We start from the raw sequence: 22,166 nt of genomic DNA, 5'->3' as shown, positions 1-22,166 counted from the left end.
AAAGCAACATAAATTTATTTTTTATTTAAACAGCCCAAAGAGTCTTAATTTATCTTCACCTGTCTTGGTGCTTCGTAATGTTTTCCAAATATATTATTTCCATTTTTCCCCCCTGTGGTTTAGGGTCACATAAACTGTCTGGTTATTATTAACCTATTTACCACTATAATACTATTTTCCTGAATGTCATTAAACTAGATTCACAAAGGCAACAAAGCCCTAGGATTTTATATTAATAACAGTTTGGGCAAAGCAGCTTTTCAAGCCTGATATTACAAGATTTATATTTTGTTGATCCCTCGTAGCTCTTGGTGTTATACTTTATATGTAGCAGGTGCTCATTAAATACTAAGCTATTGATGAAGATATTAGGTAAAGTTATTTTAATATCACTAGAAATCTTCTGGGGAATATGCAGATGGTTGGAGGAATGCCTCAAGATTGGAAAGGAGCCAGTGAAGGACTTTATTATATAAAAGAAGAAGGATGAACCCCCAAAATAACATTTGTACCCTTCGAGGGGCAATGTTTGCAGCTTAGAAAACATGATCTTGCTTAGCTTAGTTATGTATAAGAGGTTTAGCAGCATAAAAGTGTTCACTTTAAAATACAGAAAAATTTCATTGTAAAGTTGCTGACAAAATTGTACCCCAAACACAGAAGTGGAAGAAACAAGACCTACTTCATTTTAATTTAAACTCTCTGGCATAAGAAGGGGCTAAAAGCTGGCTGCCACCAAGGAGAAGCAGCGAAGCAGGGCCAAGAAAGTTCTGCCCTGATGGTTACACAGGAAGTCAGGAGGACGAGTTAAGTATTTCATCAGGAACATTCAGGGAAGGCAAGGCCAGTTATATGAAAAGGTAGCATTACTAGGGCCTTCCAGATGATCCTTCCAGACCATCCCTTCAAGAAGGCCGTGTCCTCCACTCCAGTCCTCATCTGAACCATCAGACTGTGATCACTAATTAGGGTGTTCACTGAGATGCTGGACTAAGCTGTTAGAAGCCTGATTTGAGGGTTTGAAGAGTGGAAGAAATGCTTTCAGATTTTGAATAGAGGGAACAGCCACAAACAGACACATTTTTAAGGCAGATATAAAGAAATTCCTGGAGCTCAGCTTAATTGTGAGGCCCCTAAAAGCTTCAAAAGACCAGAGCTATATGTGACTGAGCCTGAAGTCCTGAGCTGGGGAGGTTTGGGGATTTTTGTTTGTTTGTTTTTTTCCCGAAGGGGAAGGTAGAGAGTGAACTCACGAAGTCTAGGGAGAAGTCGCTAAAGCAGCAGAGTGAGTGTAAATGTTTATGTCTCCATTTAATTTTTAATTTTTAAAATTAAAAGACTAAAAAAAATCTTGTTTCAAATAGCATTTTTAAATGTAATGTTAGCATATAAATGCAGGACAATAGTATATAATTTATATTCATGTGTATATAATTTAGAAGGTTTGATTATTAAAAAAGAAAAACCTAAAGAATAAGAAGAGTTTCATCTCTGAGACTCAGCTGTTATATCCAAGAAGATGGCCATGATTGTATCTTGGCTTCAAGACAAGAAGTCAGCTGAAATGTTACCTCTGGTCGTTCAATCTTAAAACAGCAGGCAGAATTTATTTGTACCATACTATATCTTGGTACTGTTCTAAGTGCTTTACATATATTTTCTTAATCTTGGCAAAATTTCATGAGATAGGCATTCCCATTCTTCCCACTTTTTAGACATGAAAACTGAGGCAAAGGGAAGGTAAGTAATTTGCTAATGATTACAGTGGAAATAGGTGGTAAAGCCAGAAATCAAAATCAAACACTTTAAATCCAGGGTCTCTGCTGATATATTCTCTATTTTGCCTTCTGAAGCAGCAACCCAGTCATTCTGTAGGGACTTCATTCTGTTTTGATTTTCTGCATAGCGATGCTGATTTTCTTTATATATATATGTGTGTATATATATATCTATGTATATATATATATATATACATATATATATCTATATATCTATATATATATATAGCTCCTGTGTCCCACTATACTGGGACTCCCATGACGGTAGGAATCATTGTCCAGTTTGCTCTCTGGTTCACACCACTCAGTTGGTAGGAATGGTGCCTAGTACATAATAGATACTCAATACAAATGTGTGAGATAAAAAAAATGAATCAATTATTGCTATATGTTTATCATCTCCTGAATTTCAGGCATGAAAGAGTGATACGAACAATATTGAAGGCCTGGTTTTCAGGCTGTGTTGGTTAATGCAGGGGTACTTAGGATGACCAGTTAGTTGAAGATAAGGGGGAAAAGGGGTGGGCAGGCAGTTTGGGGATTATCTTTTCTTCTAGCAAGGAAGTGTTACTTTATGTGCATCAGGATCAAGTAGATCTGAGTCTAAATCTGGACTTCCTGCTAGCTTGGGTAAGTTTCTTAACCTTTTGGAAAAAAAATCAGTTTCTTCAATATGCAAAATTGTGATGATAATAGTAATTAACTCACAGGGTAGATGTGAGGATTAAATGGGGACAGTGTGTAAAACAATGCATTTAATAGCTTTATGCAAAATATATTATAGAGACTATTTATTCTATCTACTTTTTTTCCATGCAGATCAAAAATATTGCTGCTGAGTTTGCCCCAGTACCAAAGCACATACTGTAACCAGTAACAAAGCTGTCACTTTGGGTGTTTGTTTGAATGCATACCTATGTAGACAATTCAGATGACTAAAATGTTTTTATCAAACATACAATCTTGTATCTTACCTACTAGCCTAATCAGACATATTTTCATAAGTTACTTGCACTTCAGATTTTCGTTTTGTCTAAATGCATGATCAGATTGAACTGAACGGTATAAACCAAACTAGAACTTCTAACTTCTTAAAATTAGTTGCTTGTAGAACTTTTTCAAAGACCTCTCCATGTCCTCTGTGTCCTCTTTGGCATTTCCACTTTCCCATTCATCCCATAAAGTGGTGGAGTCTACTTTTTCTCCCTTGGAATATGGGCAGGCACATTTCGACACACAGAATGTGAAAAAATGACACTGTAGGGCTTCTAGAGAACCCTAAGACCTCAGAGGCCCTGTAACTTCTGTTTTTATCCACTTAGAAGCTGACCGTCACAGAAAGTAGTGTGGCCCCCTTGCTGGAGTGATTGTAGAAAGGGACAGATATGTGTGGACAGTCCGAGCTATTCCAGCAAGCTCAGATGGGCGACGGAATATGTGCGTGAAGCCACGATGGGTTCTGTGGCCCGGCCCTTTCCCTCCAGCTGTTGCCGTGGAGCACAGCGGTGAGCAATCCTTGCTGGGCCTTAACTCCAAATGCATAACTGTCAACAAATAAATACTTGCTGTGGTTTTAAAACGAAGTTTTGGGGTGCTTTGTTCCACAGTAATAGATAATGGAAACTGAAATTGATGCCTGGGAGTGGAGTGCGAAGTAATAAAAACTCAAATATGGCACTGGCATCAGGACCAGGAAGGAGACAGAGGCTGTGAAGGCCATGAGGAGACTGGGTAGAGTCTGGAGGATCAATCAGCAAGCAGGAGAAAAGCAACCGGTGTTACATGGTGGTGGAAAATTAACAAGACTGTTTCTTGCAATAATTTCAAAAATAAGAGAAAAAGTATCTAATGAACTTGTGCTCTGGTTTAGGAGATTTGCAGGCAGAATGCTGAAAGTGGCCACTGGCTTCTTTGAATGGTCTATGGATAAGGTATTCTGAGCTAAGGAAGAAACAGCTCAGTTTTAAAGCAATATTTAGGGGAGATATAAGGGCCTAGGACAATGTATTCTGATGCCAAAAGATTCTCAAAATAAGAAACAGGTTCAGAACAAAGGTCCATTACAAAGTGCTGCAAATCAAATATGGCCAGAGGGGAAAGGGCGTGGCTGTATCCCACCTTATACCCGAGCTCAGCAAAATTCAAGGTGGTGGAGTGTAGACCAATTAATTTGGCTACACAGAGGGATTCTAAGAATCTTAAGGGCATTATAAATAGCATCTTAACTCATGTGCAGAAGTAGAAAGGATCCTACCTCAAAATGAGTTTTGAGTGAAAGCTTTTTCCTAATAATGAACTATAATTTGATATATACCAAGTGCACAGAATTTTAAAGGAGGCTGAAGGTGACCTGGTCCCAACTTTCTATAATCATTTAGAGAAAGCCACTGAGCTGCAAACAAGGGCTATCTCTTATGGAAAAGAAAACTGATTCAGAGGGCGAAGCCAAGGTCCCAGAGGACCCATCCCCACAGTCTAGGAAACTGACCACACGTGCCTGGCTGCAATCCCTATGAACCAGCCACTGCTATCTAACTCCCACATCCCCTCCTTTGGAACAGAGTCTGTTGAGGTTCACCTGTTTCTGACTCACCATCATATGCTGAGTGTACATGGGACAGAAAAGCTGTATTTCTAGTTTCCAGGTATCCTAATTAGGAATTTCTCCACCTTATCTGTATCTGGACCTAATATAGACCATGAGATATGAGATACGAGATTTTGAGCCTGATGTAGCTAACAAGCTGATTATATTTTGCATTTAGGAGGAATGTGAACTGTGATCGGAGAGAGGACCTTAGTAGACTGTTTGCGGAGATGGTCACAAAAATCCTTCTAACCACCATGTCTTCTTGTAATGTGACTTCACTACTTATCTCACCAGGAAGCAAAGTTCATTTGGGCTCGTCCTGTGACTTGTTTTGACCAACAGAATGCTATAGGGGTAACACTAAGTGACTTTTTTTATTTTTAAGTTTATTTATTTATTTTGAAAGAGAGAGAGAGAGAAAGAGAGAGAGAGAGAGACAGTGCAAGTGGGGGAGGGGCAGAGAGAGGGGAGTGTAGAGAGAATCCGAAGCAGGCTCCATGCTGTCAGCACAGAACCCAATATGAGGCTTGAACTCAGGAACCATGAGATCATGACCTGACCTGAAATCAAGAGTTGGACGCTTAACTGACTGAGTCACCCAGGTGCCCCAACACTATTGGAGTTTTAAGCCCTAGGCATGAAGTAGCCTTGCAGTTCCCATTTTTTTCAACCTTTTGGTAGCAACCCCCATGAAAAAAAGTGTGATTTTCTTAGAAAGACTATGTAAAGAAAAAGGACCAGCCGGGCCCTAGCTGTTCCAGCCATTCTTGCTAAAGCAACAGATAAGTGAGTAAAGTCAGCTTGAATCCTCCAGACCCAGACAAGCCACCCCAGTTGACCCCAGGTGAACCAGAGACAAGCTATACATGACGAACCCTATTCTGACTGCAGAACTCTGGGGAAATAAAGGGTTGTAAGTTTTTTTTTTAAGGCACTAAGGTTTGGGGTGTTTTGTTACACAGCAATAAATGATTAAAGTAAACCTTGATGGTCCAATTATCCCAAACTAGTTAAAGCGGTTGGATGTGGTTATATGATCATATGCAGGAAAATCACGGCAGCCTGCTATCCAATGAATACACGCTGCAAAGAACTGAATAGACCTCAGTGCTACTTCTGGCTTCCTCCTTCCCCACTGTGTGAACTTAGGCAGGCCACTTAATATCTCTGAACCTTCTTTACAAAACGAGAATCATGACAGCTATTTCACAGGGATGTTTTGAAGACTGTGTCAAATAACTAACCAAGAAGCATGTTTAAAAACTATGGAGAACCATTCGAAAAGAATGAACTCTACTATCGTAACTTCTAAGTGTGCTCCTTCAGAGGTACTTTCGGCACTATCTTGCCTACTTCACATAAAGGCTCTTCTGTTTACTCTCCTCCCCTTGATAGGTTTCTGTTAATCAGCTTCTCTTTAAGGAAAGGGTCCAAGTAGCTTAAGATTTCCTAAATGAAAAACAGTACAGAAAGACACCAAATATTACTCAAGAAATGGCAAGATGAATATTATAACAGGCATTATGTGTCTGTAAATGTGATTTCTGGTTTATTTTAACAGCTACACTAAAGCCCTATGGTACAGTTAATAGTGTTATATGCATTCTGTCAATAATAAGAAAATATCCTCAAACACAATTTCTAATTTACAAGCTTATGACAAGTTCAAGCTGCTGAGAAATTGGACTTGAAAGTATGTCTTAGAGTGATCGAAGACCACTATTAACACTATCATAATTGTATACCTATTGCATCAAATCTGACATTTCAGTTTAATATATTTTGCTGAGAGAGCATACCATTATATGGCTTCCTAGAGAAATCAAATCCAACCCAGACGTTTTCACTTTTCTAATATAATTCACTGCAAGGTTTTAAAGCTGCCATCTCTTTTTTCCCTTTTTTTCAAAAGATTGATGCCCTGGCATCCGTTAATTCCACAAGAGCTCATAATGGGTCAATGAGTCAGTGGTGAGCACCTCCATTAACTGTATTAATTTACACTATGTCACCTTAATGACATTTTGTCACAGCTACCTTTTCTGACATCTACATAGCTATTCAAAAGTAATATAACAACTTTTGAAGGCATTAAGGAATCTTAGTGTAAGAACTCCAGTAAGTTGAATGTCAGTGTTACCAAGACTACTATAGAAAAGGGAAATAAAATAAATAAATAAAAAACTAACTAGTCTGACTTAACTCAGGGGAACTGGCTCCTGAAAGGTCACTTCACCAACACTCCATCTCTGCCCAGCTTGTATTCATTATCACAGGAAGAGAATGATCTTAATAAAGAGAGACAGAATAAAGCCATCTACTCTATTCTAGTTCTTTCTTAAACGATTATCTAAGTAAATACAGCAGACATACTTTTCTTCACAAATGGAATTGCAGTTCCTTAAATTTATATCCAACGCTTTATTTAACAGCTTGGGGATAAGAAATCAAAAGCTTAGGTTTTTAACACCCAGTTAGAAAAGCTATTATTGCTCTTGGTAACATATTCTTCCCTGCTAAATGAAGTATTATTTTAGAGGGAAAAAAATACTATGCGCTTTGATCAGTGTATTTAAACATGAATGTAGAAAACCTCAAGTTACTACCAGTATTGCCAAAAAATTTCTCTAACTTTCCCTCAAACTCTGACAGCTATAAATGGAAAGACTGATACATTTGGACACACACACACACACACACACACACACACACACACACACACTTGAAATACAGCACAACAAAAAGACTGAGAAAACATACTTGTAATGCAACTTGATGCAATTTCAAAGATCTTTTTCAAATCAATAAGAAAAAGACATATGACCCAACTGAAAAATGGGAAAAGACTGGAGTAAGTTTACAGGTCAATAAATATATGCAAAATCCTCAGTTTCACTCATAATTAATGACACGCAAGCCCAAACAAAGACAACTCTATTTTCACTCACCGGATTAGCAAAAATTACACCATTTATTAAAATAGTGATGAGGGGGGCTGTGGGGAAGGAGGCATCCTCACACACTGCTCTAGGGAGTGAACTACCATCTCTGTGAATAATGCTTTGGCAGTATCTTCCAAAATTAAAAGTGTGTATAGCCATTTAGCCATTAGTAGAAATTAGCCTTTACATATATACCCAAAGTTCATCAAGATGACTTTGCAAGGCTGTTTACTACACAGTGTAAACACTACTGTGTTTAACAGTAACAATCAGAGAGAAAGACAAGCTATCTATAAACAGGAGATTGTCAAAATAAATTATTGTGTATGTGCGCAATGTGCAGCCTTTAAAAAGAAAGGATCTATATGGAAAGATATTCAAGGTACACCTATCATAAAATATGAAAGGGAATGGAAGATGGGAAAATCCATGCAATGTCAACCTGGGGAAACGAGCTTGTTATGAACTAATTAAGTCCAGGGTTGGGGGAATAGGTCCTGTTTGTATTCAGCACAGCTGCTTGAGGATAAAAAAGAGAAAAACCTCCCCAGATAGTGATGGCCACTATCATTGGTGATGTGACCCCCAGGAACCAAAGCAACACAATGGTAACAAAATGTATGCATTTCTTAAAAGTTCTACAACGGGAATATGCCGGGAGAAATCCTAGCAGTTTTAAGAGGGAAAAGCCTGGTATAAACATTGGTCATCAGAGACTGACCTGTAACTTGGTGAGATATTTTTGGTGATAAGAAGCATCAATAAAGTTCTCAGGATAGAAAATAAGTCTAAAACTATGTAAATTAGAGTGATTAACTGATCTGTGAGTAGGTTTGTAGGGGTAGATCTTTGAATTAGGCTGAAAAGCCAATTTTCTTTTTTGTGATGAGGTCTAATAAGAGTGAGCAGGCATTTTCACGTGAAAAAAATCTGATACAATGTGGATACAGCTCCGAATTATCTTTGATAGCAATAAACAAAATGTATGGATTAGCTACACACTTGTTAGATCCATTTTGTTTGTTTTCCACTTTTGAAAAGAACTGAGCAAAGTTGTACTCATCCAGTTTTCTTACAGTTCCATAAGGTTGTAATTGCCTTGTTAAAAATGTTTGCAATAGATAAGCAAAAATATGAAAATTTTGACTTTAGTTCACTGCCTTTTGTTGGATTAAGACCTTAAGTGTAATAATACCATAATATTTTTTTTTTATCTAACAATATGAGTGGCAGTGATGGGGAAAAAATCTGCCTTGAAGAAAGAGGGCTTAGGATAAGAAACACATACACCTATGCAATAACCTGATCATATCTCATTATCAGAGAAAAAGATGAGAGAACAAATGTATTTTATTGTTTTGAATACAACCTTTTCTTTTCTTAAACAAAAGCCTATGTAAATGAATAACAAATCTTTGTCTTTAACCATAGTTAAAGTAGTACCAACTAAAATTACTCTGCTCCCTGGCTGTTCCTCAGTATCGTGTGTGTGTTGGTTTAATCTAATGTGTATTGTTGCATAGTATCCCCAGGCACAGTCAAGTAAAAGCTAAGGCTGTACAGAAAAGCCTACATTTTAAATGGGTCTTGTCATTAATGCTTTATTAATTGCCCCAGGCTACATAAACCCAAAGCTGGGCAAGCTATAACAATATGACACATTAAGGTCAAATCCAATTCCTGCTGTGTTTTATGGAATGGGCCAAATATTGAGTTAACAGCAGGAAAAGCAATTTATGGCCTCTTCTTTCCATCTCCAGATTATTCGATCTAAATTAGATAGGAATTTTTTGAAATAACGAAAATACCTTAACTGAATAACATAAATGAATTCTGAATCATTTTCTGTGATGCTCATGATCATTTCCTCTCGTTTCCTTTTAGGTTAGATGTGCCACATGATTTTAAAGTACGATGGAAGAAAACTGTAGTATAAAATGTCTTAGATAGCCAATTAAGTCAAAAAATCAAGATTTCAGCACTTTTGAAATTAAATTAGCATCAACAAATAAAAGAGCCTACCTTTACATCAGAAGTATCTCTCTGACTGGTTCTCCATGACCTGGCAACCGATGAGAAGGTTCGATCTGGATGGTCAAATTTTCCATCATTTGCATTGAGGAAGAAGGTTGTGAAAGGTTCCTGAGCAAAAAGAAGAATCAGGAATTTGACTCTTCTGAACACAACTGGCCTTGTTCCACCCGAAATAAAAGATGACTGTCTTTGAAACCCTCACGAGGTCGGAACAGTGCAGGGACCTGGAAAGATGCCTACATCCAGGAGTCAGGAGGTACCTGTCTGGGCCTGACTGGGCTGCTGAGGCACTTGTCACAAAATGTCAGTCCATTTTGCTTCTTGGGCTTCAGTCTTCTGACCCATAAGATGATGGAATACTAGTGCTCTATGATTTAATGATGAATGGCTTTGCATTATTATTAGTTTATAACTCTGAATTTCTTTCTAATAACTAAGGCCATACCTAATAAGAAAACCACTCCGGCACTGTTCACTGCACTGTGGAATTGGGTAGGGAATGGCCACCTTAGATTACCTATGAAAGTCCACTAAAGTACTTGTACAATATTACGGTCTGATGATCTTTTTTAAAATGCAAAGTTCTGCTTAAAATCCTTCAATGGCTTAGGAGAAAGTCTAAAACTATTCAGTTTGTCTTAAAAGGTCCTGAATGATCTGGAAACTTATCTTTTCTCTTCCTTTCTTCACATTCTAAGGTTGTGCCACATTGTTCTCACTTCCTGTCCCTTGTAGGTGATGTTTCCTCTGCCTGGTACCAATTTATTCCTTTCCCTCACCATCCTTACTTGACTAAGTTCTTTCTATCCTTTATGTCTCAGCCAAGATGTCATTTTCTCCTGACTTTCCTTGATTTGCCAAGCTCTCCAGTATGAAAATACAGGTTGTATGAATATAGGTTGTATGAAAATATACAACCTATATTTTCTAAATACATCACTGGAACACTTGTCACACTATTTTTTAAGTGATTTGTAACTTGTCTATCACCCCCTCCCCCACATGAACAGATTCCATATCTGTCATGTTCACTGTTTTATCTCCAACACTTAGAACAATTCCTGGTACATAGAAGTTGCTCAATGTATAACCTGGCAAAGAAATGAATGAAATAAAATTAAGTGCAAATAAGACTAGATAAACTCGAGTGCTTTTGGTATTGTGTCATTATTACCTCACAAAAACAGTGTCTGCCACCCAGTACATGTTCCCATGGCAGAAAACCTAGGGATAACTATCCACAGTCCTAATCATTTAATTGCAATGTTTTTTTGTGTGTAGTTTTTGTGTTGGGAGAAAGACATTATTTCTGATGTCATTAAATTTGTTTCTGAAATTTATTTTTTTTATTTTATCTTAATGTTTATTTGTTTTTGAGAGACAGAGGGAGACAGAGCATGAGCATGGGAGGGGCAGAGAGAGAGGGAGACACAGAATCCAAAGCAGGCTCCAGGCTCTGAGCTGTCATCACAGACCCTGACGTGGGGTCCAAACCCACGAACCGTGAGATCATGACCTGAGCTGAAGTCAGACGCTTAACCGACTGAGCCACCCAGGCACCCATTTCTGAATTTTAAAAGATTAAATGACATTCATTCTTACCAAGGCTTTCTTAGTTTTAACTACAGGTATAACACAGATAAATATACATTTCTTTTTCTGTGGTTTGATTCTTTCTTAAGTCTAGGAGGAATGACATATCACCCCTAGGTTCAATAATGCTAAGAAACCTCCACAACATTTTCCTAAACAGTTATTTTTCTTTAACATATAATCCCTCTTAATTCTTGTATGTCTACAAAGCATGACTTTGCCCCTTTGAACGTCTCTTGTTGCCGTTAGCTGTAAGGCAACAGCTACAAACACTCATTGTCCTCAGTCTCCTCCTGAAATTTAGTGTGGCTAGATGTCATCAGTGTTATAAGTTTGTAACATATCAGCAATATTTTATGTTCAGTATTGGATGATAGAAAAGTATGATCAAAGATATTGGATGAAGAATGATACAACAATAAATAGAGGAAGGTATTACTGATTCACCTGTAAATCAGATAGGCATGCAGGAAGTCCGTATTGCTGTTTAAGATTTTAAGAGACATGAAAGACAAATTGATGTCACTGAAATTAAGTTAGGAAGAAAAATTTTTTGAGATGACCTTCACTAATTAATTTGCTTTGTAGATTTTTAACTCACTATTAAACATTAGGTAATTAATGTGGTGTAGCTTATCACTAAATTACATTAATTAAAGTAGGGATCAAAACAAGTCTAGAAGTAGCAATGGTAAACAGAATGAAAAATGACAGGTCTAAATCTGAATCTTGGTGGAACACACCATTTCCTTCTTTTAGGCAAGTTATTTAACCTTACGTAGCGATGTTAAATAACTATGCTTCGGTTCCTTCATCTGTGTTAATTGGGAAGGACAACACCTTGGGGATAATTATGGGAATTAAATACAATGAGATAATATTGGGAAAGTTTGGAGTGGGTCATCTGACACAGAGTTATAAAAATGACAACAGCTTTATGCAACGTGTCGAGTATTCACTGCTGGGCCTCATACCAGACCGCCAGTTCACCAGACAACCTGACCAGACTCTTAGTGCCTTAGGTCTCATTCATCTCTGCATCCTCAGCACCAAGTATTGTGCTTGGCTCATGGTTTGTGTTTCATAAATGTTTCTTCAGGGGCACCTGGATGGCTCAAGCGTCAGGCTGTTGATCACGGCTCAGGTCATGATCTCCCAGTTCATGGGATGGAGCCCCACTTTGGGCTCCTGCTGACAGTGTGGAGCCTGCTTGGGATTCTCGGTCTCCCCCTCTCTCTGCCCTTCCCCTGCTCTCTTTCTCTCTATCTCTCAAAATATAAATAGGGGCACCCGAGTGACTTAGTCGGTTGAGTGCCCAACTTTGGCTTAGGTCATGATCTCGCCGTTTGTGGGTTCGAGTCCCTCATCAGGCTCTCTGCTGTCCGTGCAGAGCCTGCTTGGGATCCTCTGTCCCCCTTTCTCTCTACCCTTCCTCTGCTTGCTTGCCCTCTATCAGAAATAAATATAAAAAAAAAGATTATAAAAAAAGTAACTTCAGAATCCACTTCTTCATTATTCTAGGATGCCAATGTAAGGTGCTTTTATTTTTTTGTTTTTCTCTGTGGGTCATAGGCAGGGATTAATTTACAGGGATGGGACTCGTCTCTACAATTTTTAACCTATTACACTGAAGTGGGCGAAGACCCATTCATACGTGCAAAACCTTACTTTTTATCATCAGCCACTAAAAGCTGATTTCTATCCTGACATAAATGATAAAGTCCTTCCTGGTTTTCAAACCTTAACAAAGGTATGTCAAGAATAGCCCAGATGGGCATAGCAAAAAGAAACGTGAAATTAGAGAATTACTTTTGTTTCTGGTCATGAAGTCTATGAAACTGGTGGCACCCAAAAGCGGAGAATACTGAATGCCACATTCCACAGTTTTAAGTAGCTTTAAAAAAGATCTGATTAACAACTGTTTTAGGGTCACATAGTACATTACTGACAAATGTTGTCATTATTCCTGAAGGCCTCCAGCTGCAACAGTGGTCGAGTACGAATAGAAATTGATAACCTATTTGTTTCTAAGTGAGTATTGATCTTTCAAGCTCTGATTACCGTGGAGATTACCTTTTCCCATGTGTTTCCTTATTATGTTCAAGGCACAGTGGAAGGCTTTTCTTTTTCCATTTAGGCTAACATAGAGGATTAAGTGGTATATGAAGCTTAAGAAACTTTTATATTTTTTCACCTAATATGCTGATTTGACCATTTTCCACATATACATTACCACAGTAGAAGATTTATCATTATACTAGAAAAGCTTTCTGTTTGCAAGATGTACAAATGAATAAATATTAAGTAGAAATTTCAGAAATTAAAATGCTGGCATTTTCTTGGGCTTTACGAACTTCCTGTTAGGTCCTGCAATACTATTGGTTGATAGCATTCCTCCTTCTCCTAACTACATCTACCCTAAGATCACTTCCTATCTTCCAACACTGCTTTAGTACTAGAAAACCAAACTAGCTAGGCCTGCGCTGGGTAATACCTGTCCCACTGAATTTTATCATCACTTTTATCCCCTGCAAAGATACTACTAACAACCTTTCTTGCCTTTCAATGATTACAGACTGATCAATTCCATACTGGGCAATCTAACTCTGTTCCTCTGTTTCTCTTCTCTTCACTCAACCCCTTTATTTTCTGTCTTCTATAATATTTGCTCCATAATCTCGTAAGTCTTTTCTCAAGTCCCTCTCCTCTGTACCTGCCTTCTTTTCCTTCCTTTCATTTCATTTGAAGCAAATCCCATTCATGGGTAATGGGTAGGGTTTGGTACATAACTATACCAAAGAAGAGGTGTATATCTTGAAGTGACACAAAGCATAATAAAGATCAAAGGGAAGGGAAATAAGAGCTACTGAGCACCCTTCTGTCCTCAGCACTGTATTATCTCAGTTAATTCAGTCCTCATGATTATCCTTCAGAGTAGGTATAAGGTTCCCATTTTACATTTGAGAAATTCAGCATTACATTCCAGGAAATGGAGGAACCGTTATTTGTATTGTGCATTGTTTAACTCTACACGTTTATTTTCTCACATTGCTTTCAAATGAATCTAGATGTATCTTTTAGAATCTTCAAAAAGACTCTTGTAACTAACCTACATACTTATTATAAATCAGGCGTTTGATTAAAAATTCCAAATCTTTACGGAGCTTCCTCAAAAAGTTATGAATAGAACTATAATACGACCCAACTATTCTATTTCTGGGTATTTGTCTAAAGAATACAAAGAGACCAATTTGCAAAGATACATGTATGTTCATCGTAGTATTATAATTTACAATAGTGAAGACATGGAAACTACTTAAGTGTCCATTGACAGATGTGCATAAGGAAGTTGAGGTACATTTACACAGTAGACTACTACTCAGCTATAAAAATGAATGAAATCTTGCCCTTTTTAATAATATGGATAGACCTTGAGTGTATTACATGTTAAGCAAAGTAAATCAGATAAGGAAGGACAAAGATTTCACTCATATGGAACCTACAAGCAAAACAAATGAACACACGAAATAAAACAAAAACAAATTCGTAGATACAAATAACAGACTAGTGGTTCCCAGTGGGGAAAGGGTTTGGGTGGTGGGTGAAATGGGTGAAGAGGGTCAACTGTGTGGTGGTGGATGGTAACTAGACTATGTAGGGAATACAGATGTCAAATCATAAAGGTGTATACCTGAAACTTACATAACAATATATTCAGTAGCATTATCTTTTGGTTTTAATTACAATACCTGCAAAAGTGTTTCCACTATTTCTTCACTAGAAAGATATACTTTTAAAGATATAGTATGGTGTGAACAGGCTCTTGGGTAGGCTTTCCAAAAAAAAACCATAATTTATTTTTAAAAGTCCCAAATTCCAAACAACTAATTTATAAGTGAACTTTTTTTGCACAACCTATTTAACTTCCTTAAAGATTATGATTAAATATTAGACAAATGAGATTTGAATATGTAGGTGGAATATAGTGAATTTGGAAGGTGAATAGGTTACTGAGGGACGTAAAGGTCAGAGAGTAAGATTTAATTACTTTTGTGTATATGTTATACACTATATGTTCAGGGTAAGATTTAAAGTAAAAACATTCCAAGTTAAGTGTGCCTTTTATGCTGGTTAGTATCTGGGGAAACTCCAAACTCCACCATAATAGTTAATTCATCATTTGCCCAATGGCTGCTATCAAGGAATAAGCTTTACAGAGTCTGGTAATTCAGACAAGTGACTTCACTGTTAGTTTGTCTAAAATAATATTTTAAATTTAAAGTAATGGGGAGGGGAAGGAAAAAAAAAGAGGTTAGAGTGGGAGAGAGCCAAAGCATAAGAGACTGTTAAAAACTGAGAACAAACTGAGGGTTGATGGGGGGTGGGAGGGAGGGGAGGGTGGGTGATGGGTATTGAGGAGGGCACCTTTTGGGATGAGCACTGGGTGTTGTATGGAAACCAATTTGACAATAAATTTCATATATTAATAAAAAAAAAGAAAAAAAATAAATAAATATTGTACAAAAAAAATAAAGTAATGAGATATGTAGTTGATTAGCATCTTAGAGCAGTTATTATCATTGTTGTACTCAATAAACTGATTGAAACAAATAATGAGTTTAATGACTTTGGGTCCAAAAGACTTGAAAGGTAAAGGGCAAATACTTTCACCTGTGTTTTGTTTTTTTGAACAAAGTCTTAGCGACATGAATCTTAATGCATTTTCTACTTCTTAAACTCCATGGGATAGGAGTGAGGAAACCACAATTCCCTGGGCCATTAGGTTAAACACTTACTAAGCTATTAGACCAGGATACTTCTATTTATAACAGCGTGACATAAGATGTGTCAGCTAAATGAGTCCCCATAAAAGCAGTCCTATAGATCTGTTCTGTCCAATACAGTAGGCACTTGCAACATGTGACTCCTGAGTACCTGAACTATGGCTCGTTCAAACTGTATGTGCTCTAAATATAAAAGACATTCTGGATTTCAAAGACTTAGTAGCCCCCAAAAGTAAAATACATCATTAAAAATTTTTATGTTGGTTAAGTGTTGAAATTATAGCACTTCGAATATACTGGGTTAACAAATATGTTTGTTAAAACTAATTTCACCTATTTCTTTTTACTCTTCAATGTGGCTACTAAAAATTTCAAAACATAAGTGACTTGCATTCTATTTCCACGGTGCAGCACTATTATAGGTAACACTAGAAGAGGATGTGTAGAATGAATGTGCATAGAATTTCTGCCATACTCTTGTACAGATTCAAATTTGTACTCCATTTCACTGGAATAATAAATCAATTCAAGGATGAATGATCATTTATGTCTTGAGGAAGTATTTAGCTTTATTAGAGAGACAAGATTATTAACTTAAACCAAGCTGTTGATAGCAAGTATTTTTACAGATTCACACAAATAAGTCTTCTAAATCTGGCTTCAGTCTAATTTGATCACACAGAAACCACCAAATACCAATTTATATATTTCAAAATAATATCACATATATAATCTCAATTAAATCTCAAACAACCCAGTTGAAATGTTATTTCTGAAATGATTCCTGATTTTTTTTTTATCACCAAAATACCTGAGAAAGGTGTCTTACTCTCCTTATGGCAGTGGCTCACTACAGCAATGACTGTCCCTGATGGAACCCAAGGTGATATGAAAAGACCTCCCAGGATGAATACCTCTGGTTTCACTGCTTTCTAAAAACTTCATTTTCTAACAGTTTTGGAAGTCCCTTTGAGAATGAACTCTATGAAGCCAAATACACAGGAGGTATATCTCAAGGGTTGCTTAAGCCCCAGTATCCCTTTTCTTGCTCTGTAGAGTGAATTCTAAGCAGCAAATATAACTTTAACTTTACTGGCACACTTTTTCTCTAGGTTTTTTTTAACCCCTTTGCTGATATTTTTATTATAACATTTGTAACATGCACTGCTAATCCGTAATTTCCCACTGGTGGTGGTAATGACTGAGAATTTGGTTTCATGGTCTCACCATTTGGTGATCAGAGAATTTATTAGCCTTTTTGTTTTCCGGTCTGCCTATTTGTGAGCCCAAATCAAATAAGAACATATTTTATGTCCCTTGTAAAGGACACCAGCTTCTTGAAATCTTGACTGGTAATTTTTTGTGTTTCTGTGTTTTGTTTTGACCTGTGGCTGACATTACAGGATAGAAGCTATAAGTCCTCAATATATTTGTGTGTCTGTAATTCAGAAAAGCCTTTAACTCTTGTGTGAGTGTGAAGTATTTCCCTACATCTGGAGTGTATTAAAAAATGATTACAACCCATAAACCAAGGTACTCTGTTCTGATTGGTTTATAGGGGTAAATGGGCACCTATTTAAATCTCATATTCCTCAAAAATTAACAGAAAATAAAGAAATAGAAATTGTTATTCTTTAAAAGTGCTAGAGTTAAAAAATATTTCTTAAGAAACTGTTAGCTCAGGAAAAAAAAAGAAACAGCTCAGAAACATTTTTATAAAAGAATCTGAGTTCACGTAATTAAGGTAAATCTTTAGAAAATTAGACAATACCTTCGGGCTAAAAAAAGTTTTATGTATTTTTCTTTAGTTTATAATTACAGAGTTTTTTTAAAAATTTTTTTAACGTTTATTTATTTTTGAGACAGAGACAGAGAGAGACAGAGCATGAACGGGGGAGGGGCAGAGAGAGAGGGAGACACAGAATCGGAAGCAGGCTCCAGGCTCTGAGCCATCAGCCCAGAGCCCGACGCGGGGCTCGAACTCCCAGACCGTGAGATTGTGTACCTGAGCTGAAGTGGGACGCTTAACCGACTGAGCCACCCAGGCACCCCCAGACTTTATTTTTAAAATAAGATTTGGGTTTATTTTCTCATAGGTTAGTTAAACTTAACTTTTTAAAACTACTCATACTGCTTTAAGATGATAAAAAATATAAAGTTTGTGTTAAGTTAAACTGAGTCATAATTCTGACAAATCTTTTTTTGTAATAAGAGTAATTACAGCATATTACCTATCAGTGATTTACAAGCTACTTAAAAGATACTCATACTATATTTGTGGTGAGTTCAATTTGTCCCCATAACAGAGAGAATGTTTGAGAAAGACCTCCAAACTAAAGCTGCCATTTAGGCAGAGAAAAAAAAAATCTTTGAAAATAGAAGATGCGGTTCCAGGTACACACATTTGCATGTAGGCTACTTTACTGATGTGCTTCTGAGGCAAACCTGTCTCATGAAAAAGAGTGGTCTGAGCTATATTTTGGTAAGGAGAGAAGACATTGTTGACTATATTGATTTACAGATTTGGGTTAGCATTCCATAATACTCCTTGGTTGCTTATAGTAAAAAAAAAAAAGGGGGGGCGGCGCCTGGATGTCTCAGTCAGTTAAGCGTCTGACTTCGGCCCAGGTCATGATCTCACAGTCCATGAGTTCAAGCCTCGCGTCAGGCTCTGTGCTGACAGCTTAGAGCTTGGAGCCATTCTGTGTCTCCCTCTCTCTCTGCCCCTCCCCAGCTCATGCTTGCACTCTATCTTTGTCAAAAATAAACTTAAAAAAATTAAAAAAAAATCAGACCATCTGACTCCAGTAACTGCTCTTAACTAGACGGGATTGAAGAAGGCAAGACGAAAGGCAAGAAGATTTGTTAAGGGCTTCTGCAGTAATCTAGATGAGAAATAATGGGAACTTAAACTAAGGAAATGCCAGGGTTAATAGAGAAAGGAGACTGCGGAGATATTTAGCTGATAGAACCTATCTGATGTGATATCTGATTGGATGTAGCAGGCTGCCAAAACAGAGATAATATCTAGATCATGTTAACTCTGTGAGCGATCACATCATTTATTTAGGTTGGAAATACAGGAAGAACCACAACAGGTTTGTGAGGAGATGAGAAATTCACTTTTGGAAATGGTGTTTATGGTATTATGAGATGTTCAGGTAGAAATATCCAGTAGGCACTTGAAAATAAAGGTTGGGAGCCCAAGAGAAATGCTTGCAATGAAGACAGAAGCTGGAAGTCGTTAGCTTATAATTGAATGGCATAGCCCGGATAAGGTATACAGAAAAATCCTGGGGACCAGAAACACTGAGAAAAAAAATACCTGAGCATGAGACTGGGAGGGGCAGTTAGGATGGTAGGAGATAAACCAGGAGAGGATATTGTCTAAGGAACCATGGAAGGGAAGACTTTCAAGAAGAAGAAAGTGAACAATGATGCCAAATGCTTCATTCAGATAGATCACGGTATGAGATGGGAACCATAACTTGTGACTTCTGCAACAACAATTCAGTGAAGTGATGGGTGTGGAAGCTGAATAGCCAGGTTAAAGACTGAATGAGATGTGATGAGCAGAGATGAGCCTAGCACAATGCAGTTTAGTGGAGGCTGTGTTTACATGTGACTATGCAGGGAGAGAACGTAACTGCAAGGTTGGTGGGGATGGCAAGGAAGCTTGCATGGATGTGCATACGTGTGCATGCATGTTACGTATGTATGTGTATGTGTGCGTGTCTATGTGTGTATGTATTTGAAAGATCAGAGAGACCTTAATGAGTTAGGAGAAATAAAAAAATAACAGAAAGAAGACTTTCAAACATTTAGAAATTGTTCTTGAGGTATACTGTCCAAGAAGCAAGACTGAGAGGGCCAGGGGAGAGTGCCAGCTTGCGACCTTCAGTGGACAAAGGAAACAATGGATATTAAGGATGCACTCCAGGAGTCTGGTTCCTTTTATAACTGGTTTAGGCTTAAGAAGCTCACAATAATCTATTTTCCTAACCCGATTTTGCAAATGAGAAAACTTATTTTCAAAAAGGATTCAGGTCTTGCTAGAGTTTGAAATCTCTCGTTTCTACTTCACTGGTCTCTAACCTTTGTTTAAAACAAATAACAAGTATAGTAATTTAATGAAGATACTCACAATTCGAACAAGCCAGGATAAGGTAGATGTTGCTGTTGAGTAATGTGTATTATAATGGTAGGGGGGGCTTTGATCATCTTCCCATGTCTCATAACGTTCTGCATAAAACACAGCTCTCTTTGGGTTCAAAGCACCGATTGGCTATACAAAGAGAAAAGAAGACTTTCACTTAATACAGTCATATTAAACATTCTATACTATAACTATTTATTCTGCAACTATTTACCATCCATTCATTTAACCATAGAGCATAAAGAAATTATTTTGTATTATGTTTCATCAAATTTGATTTTTATACTGATTACTTGCTAAAAATCTCTCAAGAGGATGACTTATATGTGCACAGTTTCTGGATTTACAAACAGTTTCAGCAAACTGGATTACTAGGAACGATCCAGTTTAAACTATCAAGGCAAAACCAATACTTTTAATGTCATTTTCCTGCCTCCGTAACAATAATCATAATAAAAGTTTAGCTTGATCATAGGAAATCCAATGAGGAGAATGTGAGGAAGTTGACCATGTGATAACCATATTAGAGAAAACCTTATCTTACTAGAGGGCCACCCAGATTGTGAAAGATAATAATGACCCATAAGGAAACCCTGTTGGAATGCTAGTTCCATTCTGTTACTATACAAATGAATCATGTATTCTTTTCATTAAGTGAAAGTACAAACCTAAGGCTGATGAAAATAATCCAGACAATTCAGATTCCCTAGAAAGCATTTTGTAAGGTCACTAAGATCTTTCCTATCAGTACCACCACACTCCCAATTATGATGTTAATCCCTATAGTGAAGCTCAGTATCCTGAGCATTACACACACACACACACACACACACACACACACACACACACATATACACACACACACATATATATTTTTTCAACAAAGCTTGTGTTAATTGGATCATTGTCTCCAACTTCTTGGCACACATAATCATTAAGAATTTCTAGCATATAGTCTTCATGATTTCAAGGAACAAATTGTTTTAGCTTCAGCTTTTGTCTGATTTTGGTTTATGGGACATGGAGTCCATTCTCATGATAGATAATAGCTGCATTATTTTGTTTTAGGATGCATACTATATATATATATATATATATATATATAGAGAGAGAGAGAGAGAGAGAGAGAGAGGAGAAAAGATGAATACTAAGTATAATATAGAACTCCTTTATTCAAAATTTAATATTACTAGTTAACTATGAAGTTCCCCCCAGGGCTTAATTTTAACAAGATAAGTAGTAGAAAATTAGTGTTTCAATGGGACAAATGGTGTTACACAAGAGAGAAAGATTCATTTATGAATTGCTTGTAAGCTTTTTCTTTGGGTCCCAGGGGACTAATTCCAATAACACAATGATGTCAGCAGTTAAAAGTCTGTTAGAATTTCTATAATAAACTCTTACTTGCAATGGCTCTTATCTTTAACATTAAAATTATTTGTAAACTATGTTCATTTTTCCTTAACCTAATTATAACTTAAAGACTAAAAAACTTATTAAAGTTTTTTTTAAAACTTTGGTTTAACTTAATTATTCAAAAAATATTAAGAACTTTTGTCTTAATATGTTTCTAAATGTTCGAAGGCTTAAATTTTCTTTGCTAAATTTCACTGTTCATCTCTCAAATCCTTTTACATAGAAATAAAAAGGCTATGTCATTTCATTAAATGTCATATAAAATGTTAATAATATTTAAAACAAATGTGTCATTAATGTTTTGGTAAAAGGGTAATGACTACAGTAGAATGAATGTGAGCTGTAATGGAATTGACATCCTTTTTCATTTAAGATGGCCAACATATTTTATACTTTCCTAGATGTACAGACGTCTGTTTTTCTAACTCAGTATTAAAAGTCTGTTTTTTCAAAGCATTTAAAATGTTTAATACCTTGTTCTGTCTTGAATATGTTAATGGATCTTTCACATGCATAAAATGTCTGCACGATCTGTAAAGATTGCCATTATTTGAGATTGTTGGTTCTGTAAGACCTCACAAAACCTTCTTGAAAAAGGTAAAAGTCTTTCCTCTAATATTTTCCAGCCTTCTCCTCAACTACTGAAAAAGGGATAAAATAAATATTTACACTTTTAAGTTTACTCAAGTTTCATCCGATGTTATTTTATTGGAATGTTTTAAAGAATAATATTTTGTAGGAAACAGTTGCACAGTATTAAAGTATGTATATGCCTCCCTTAGTAACTTCTTAAAATACGTTTCCAAGTTTGAATTTTTATCTAACACATTTAGGAATGAATTTTATAAAACAAAATGTATATGATCTAATTTG

At 36.7% G+C, this 22,166-nt stretch overlaps 1 protein-coding gene across 9 annotated transcripts in view; it reads right to left on the bottom strand.

Annotated features, from left to right (window-relative positions):
* Nucleotides 1–22,166, bottom strand: part of NBEA (neurobeachin) — a 680,460-nt gene that overhangs the window by 66,627 nt on the left and 591,667 nt on the right. For all 9 annotated transcript variants that reach the window (XM_047854707.1, XM_047854709.1, XM_047854711.1 and 6 more), the window contains 2 exons: nt 19,866–20,006; nt 9,333–9,452 (listed from right to left, as the gene is read on the bottom strand). In XM_047854707.1, the coding sequence (XP_047710663.1) occupies nt 9,333–9,452; nt 19,866–20,006 (261 nt within the window). The remainder of the gene's footprint in view (nt 1–9,332; nt 9,453–19,865; nt 20,007–22,166) is intronic.

The sequence above is a fragment of the Prionailurus viverrinus genome, chromosome A1 (genome assembly GCF_022837055.1).
Source record: "Prionailurus viverrinus isolate Anna chromosome A1, UM_Priviv_1.0, whole genome shotgun sequence".
Lineage (NCBI taxonomy): Eukaryota > Metazoa > Chordata > Mammalia > Carnivora > Felidae > Prionailurus > Prionailurus viverrinus.
Note: the sequence above shows the minus strand (reverse complement) of the source record. Positions and strands in the feature narration are given on the sequence as shown.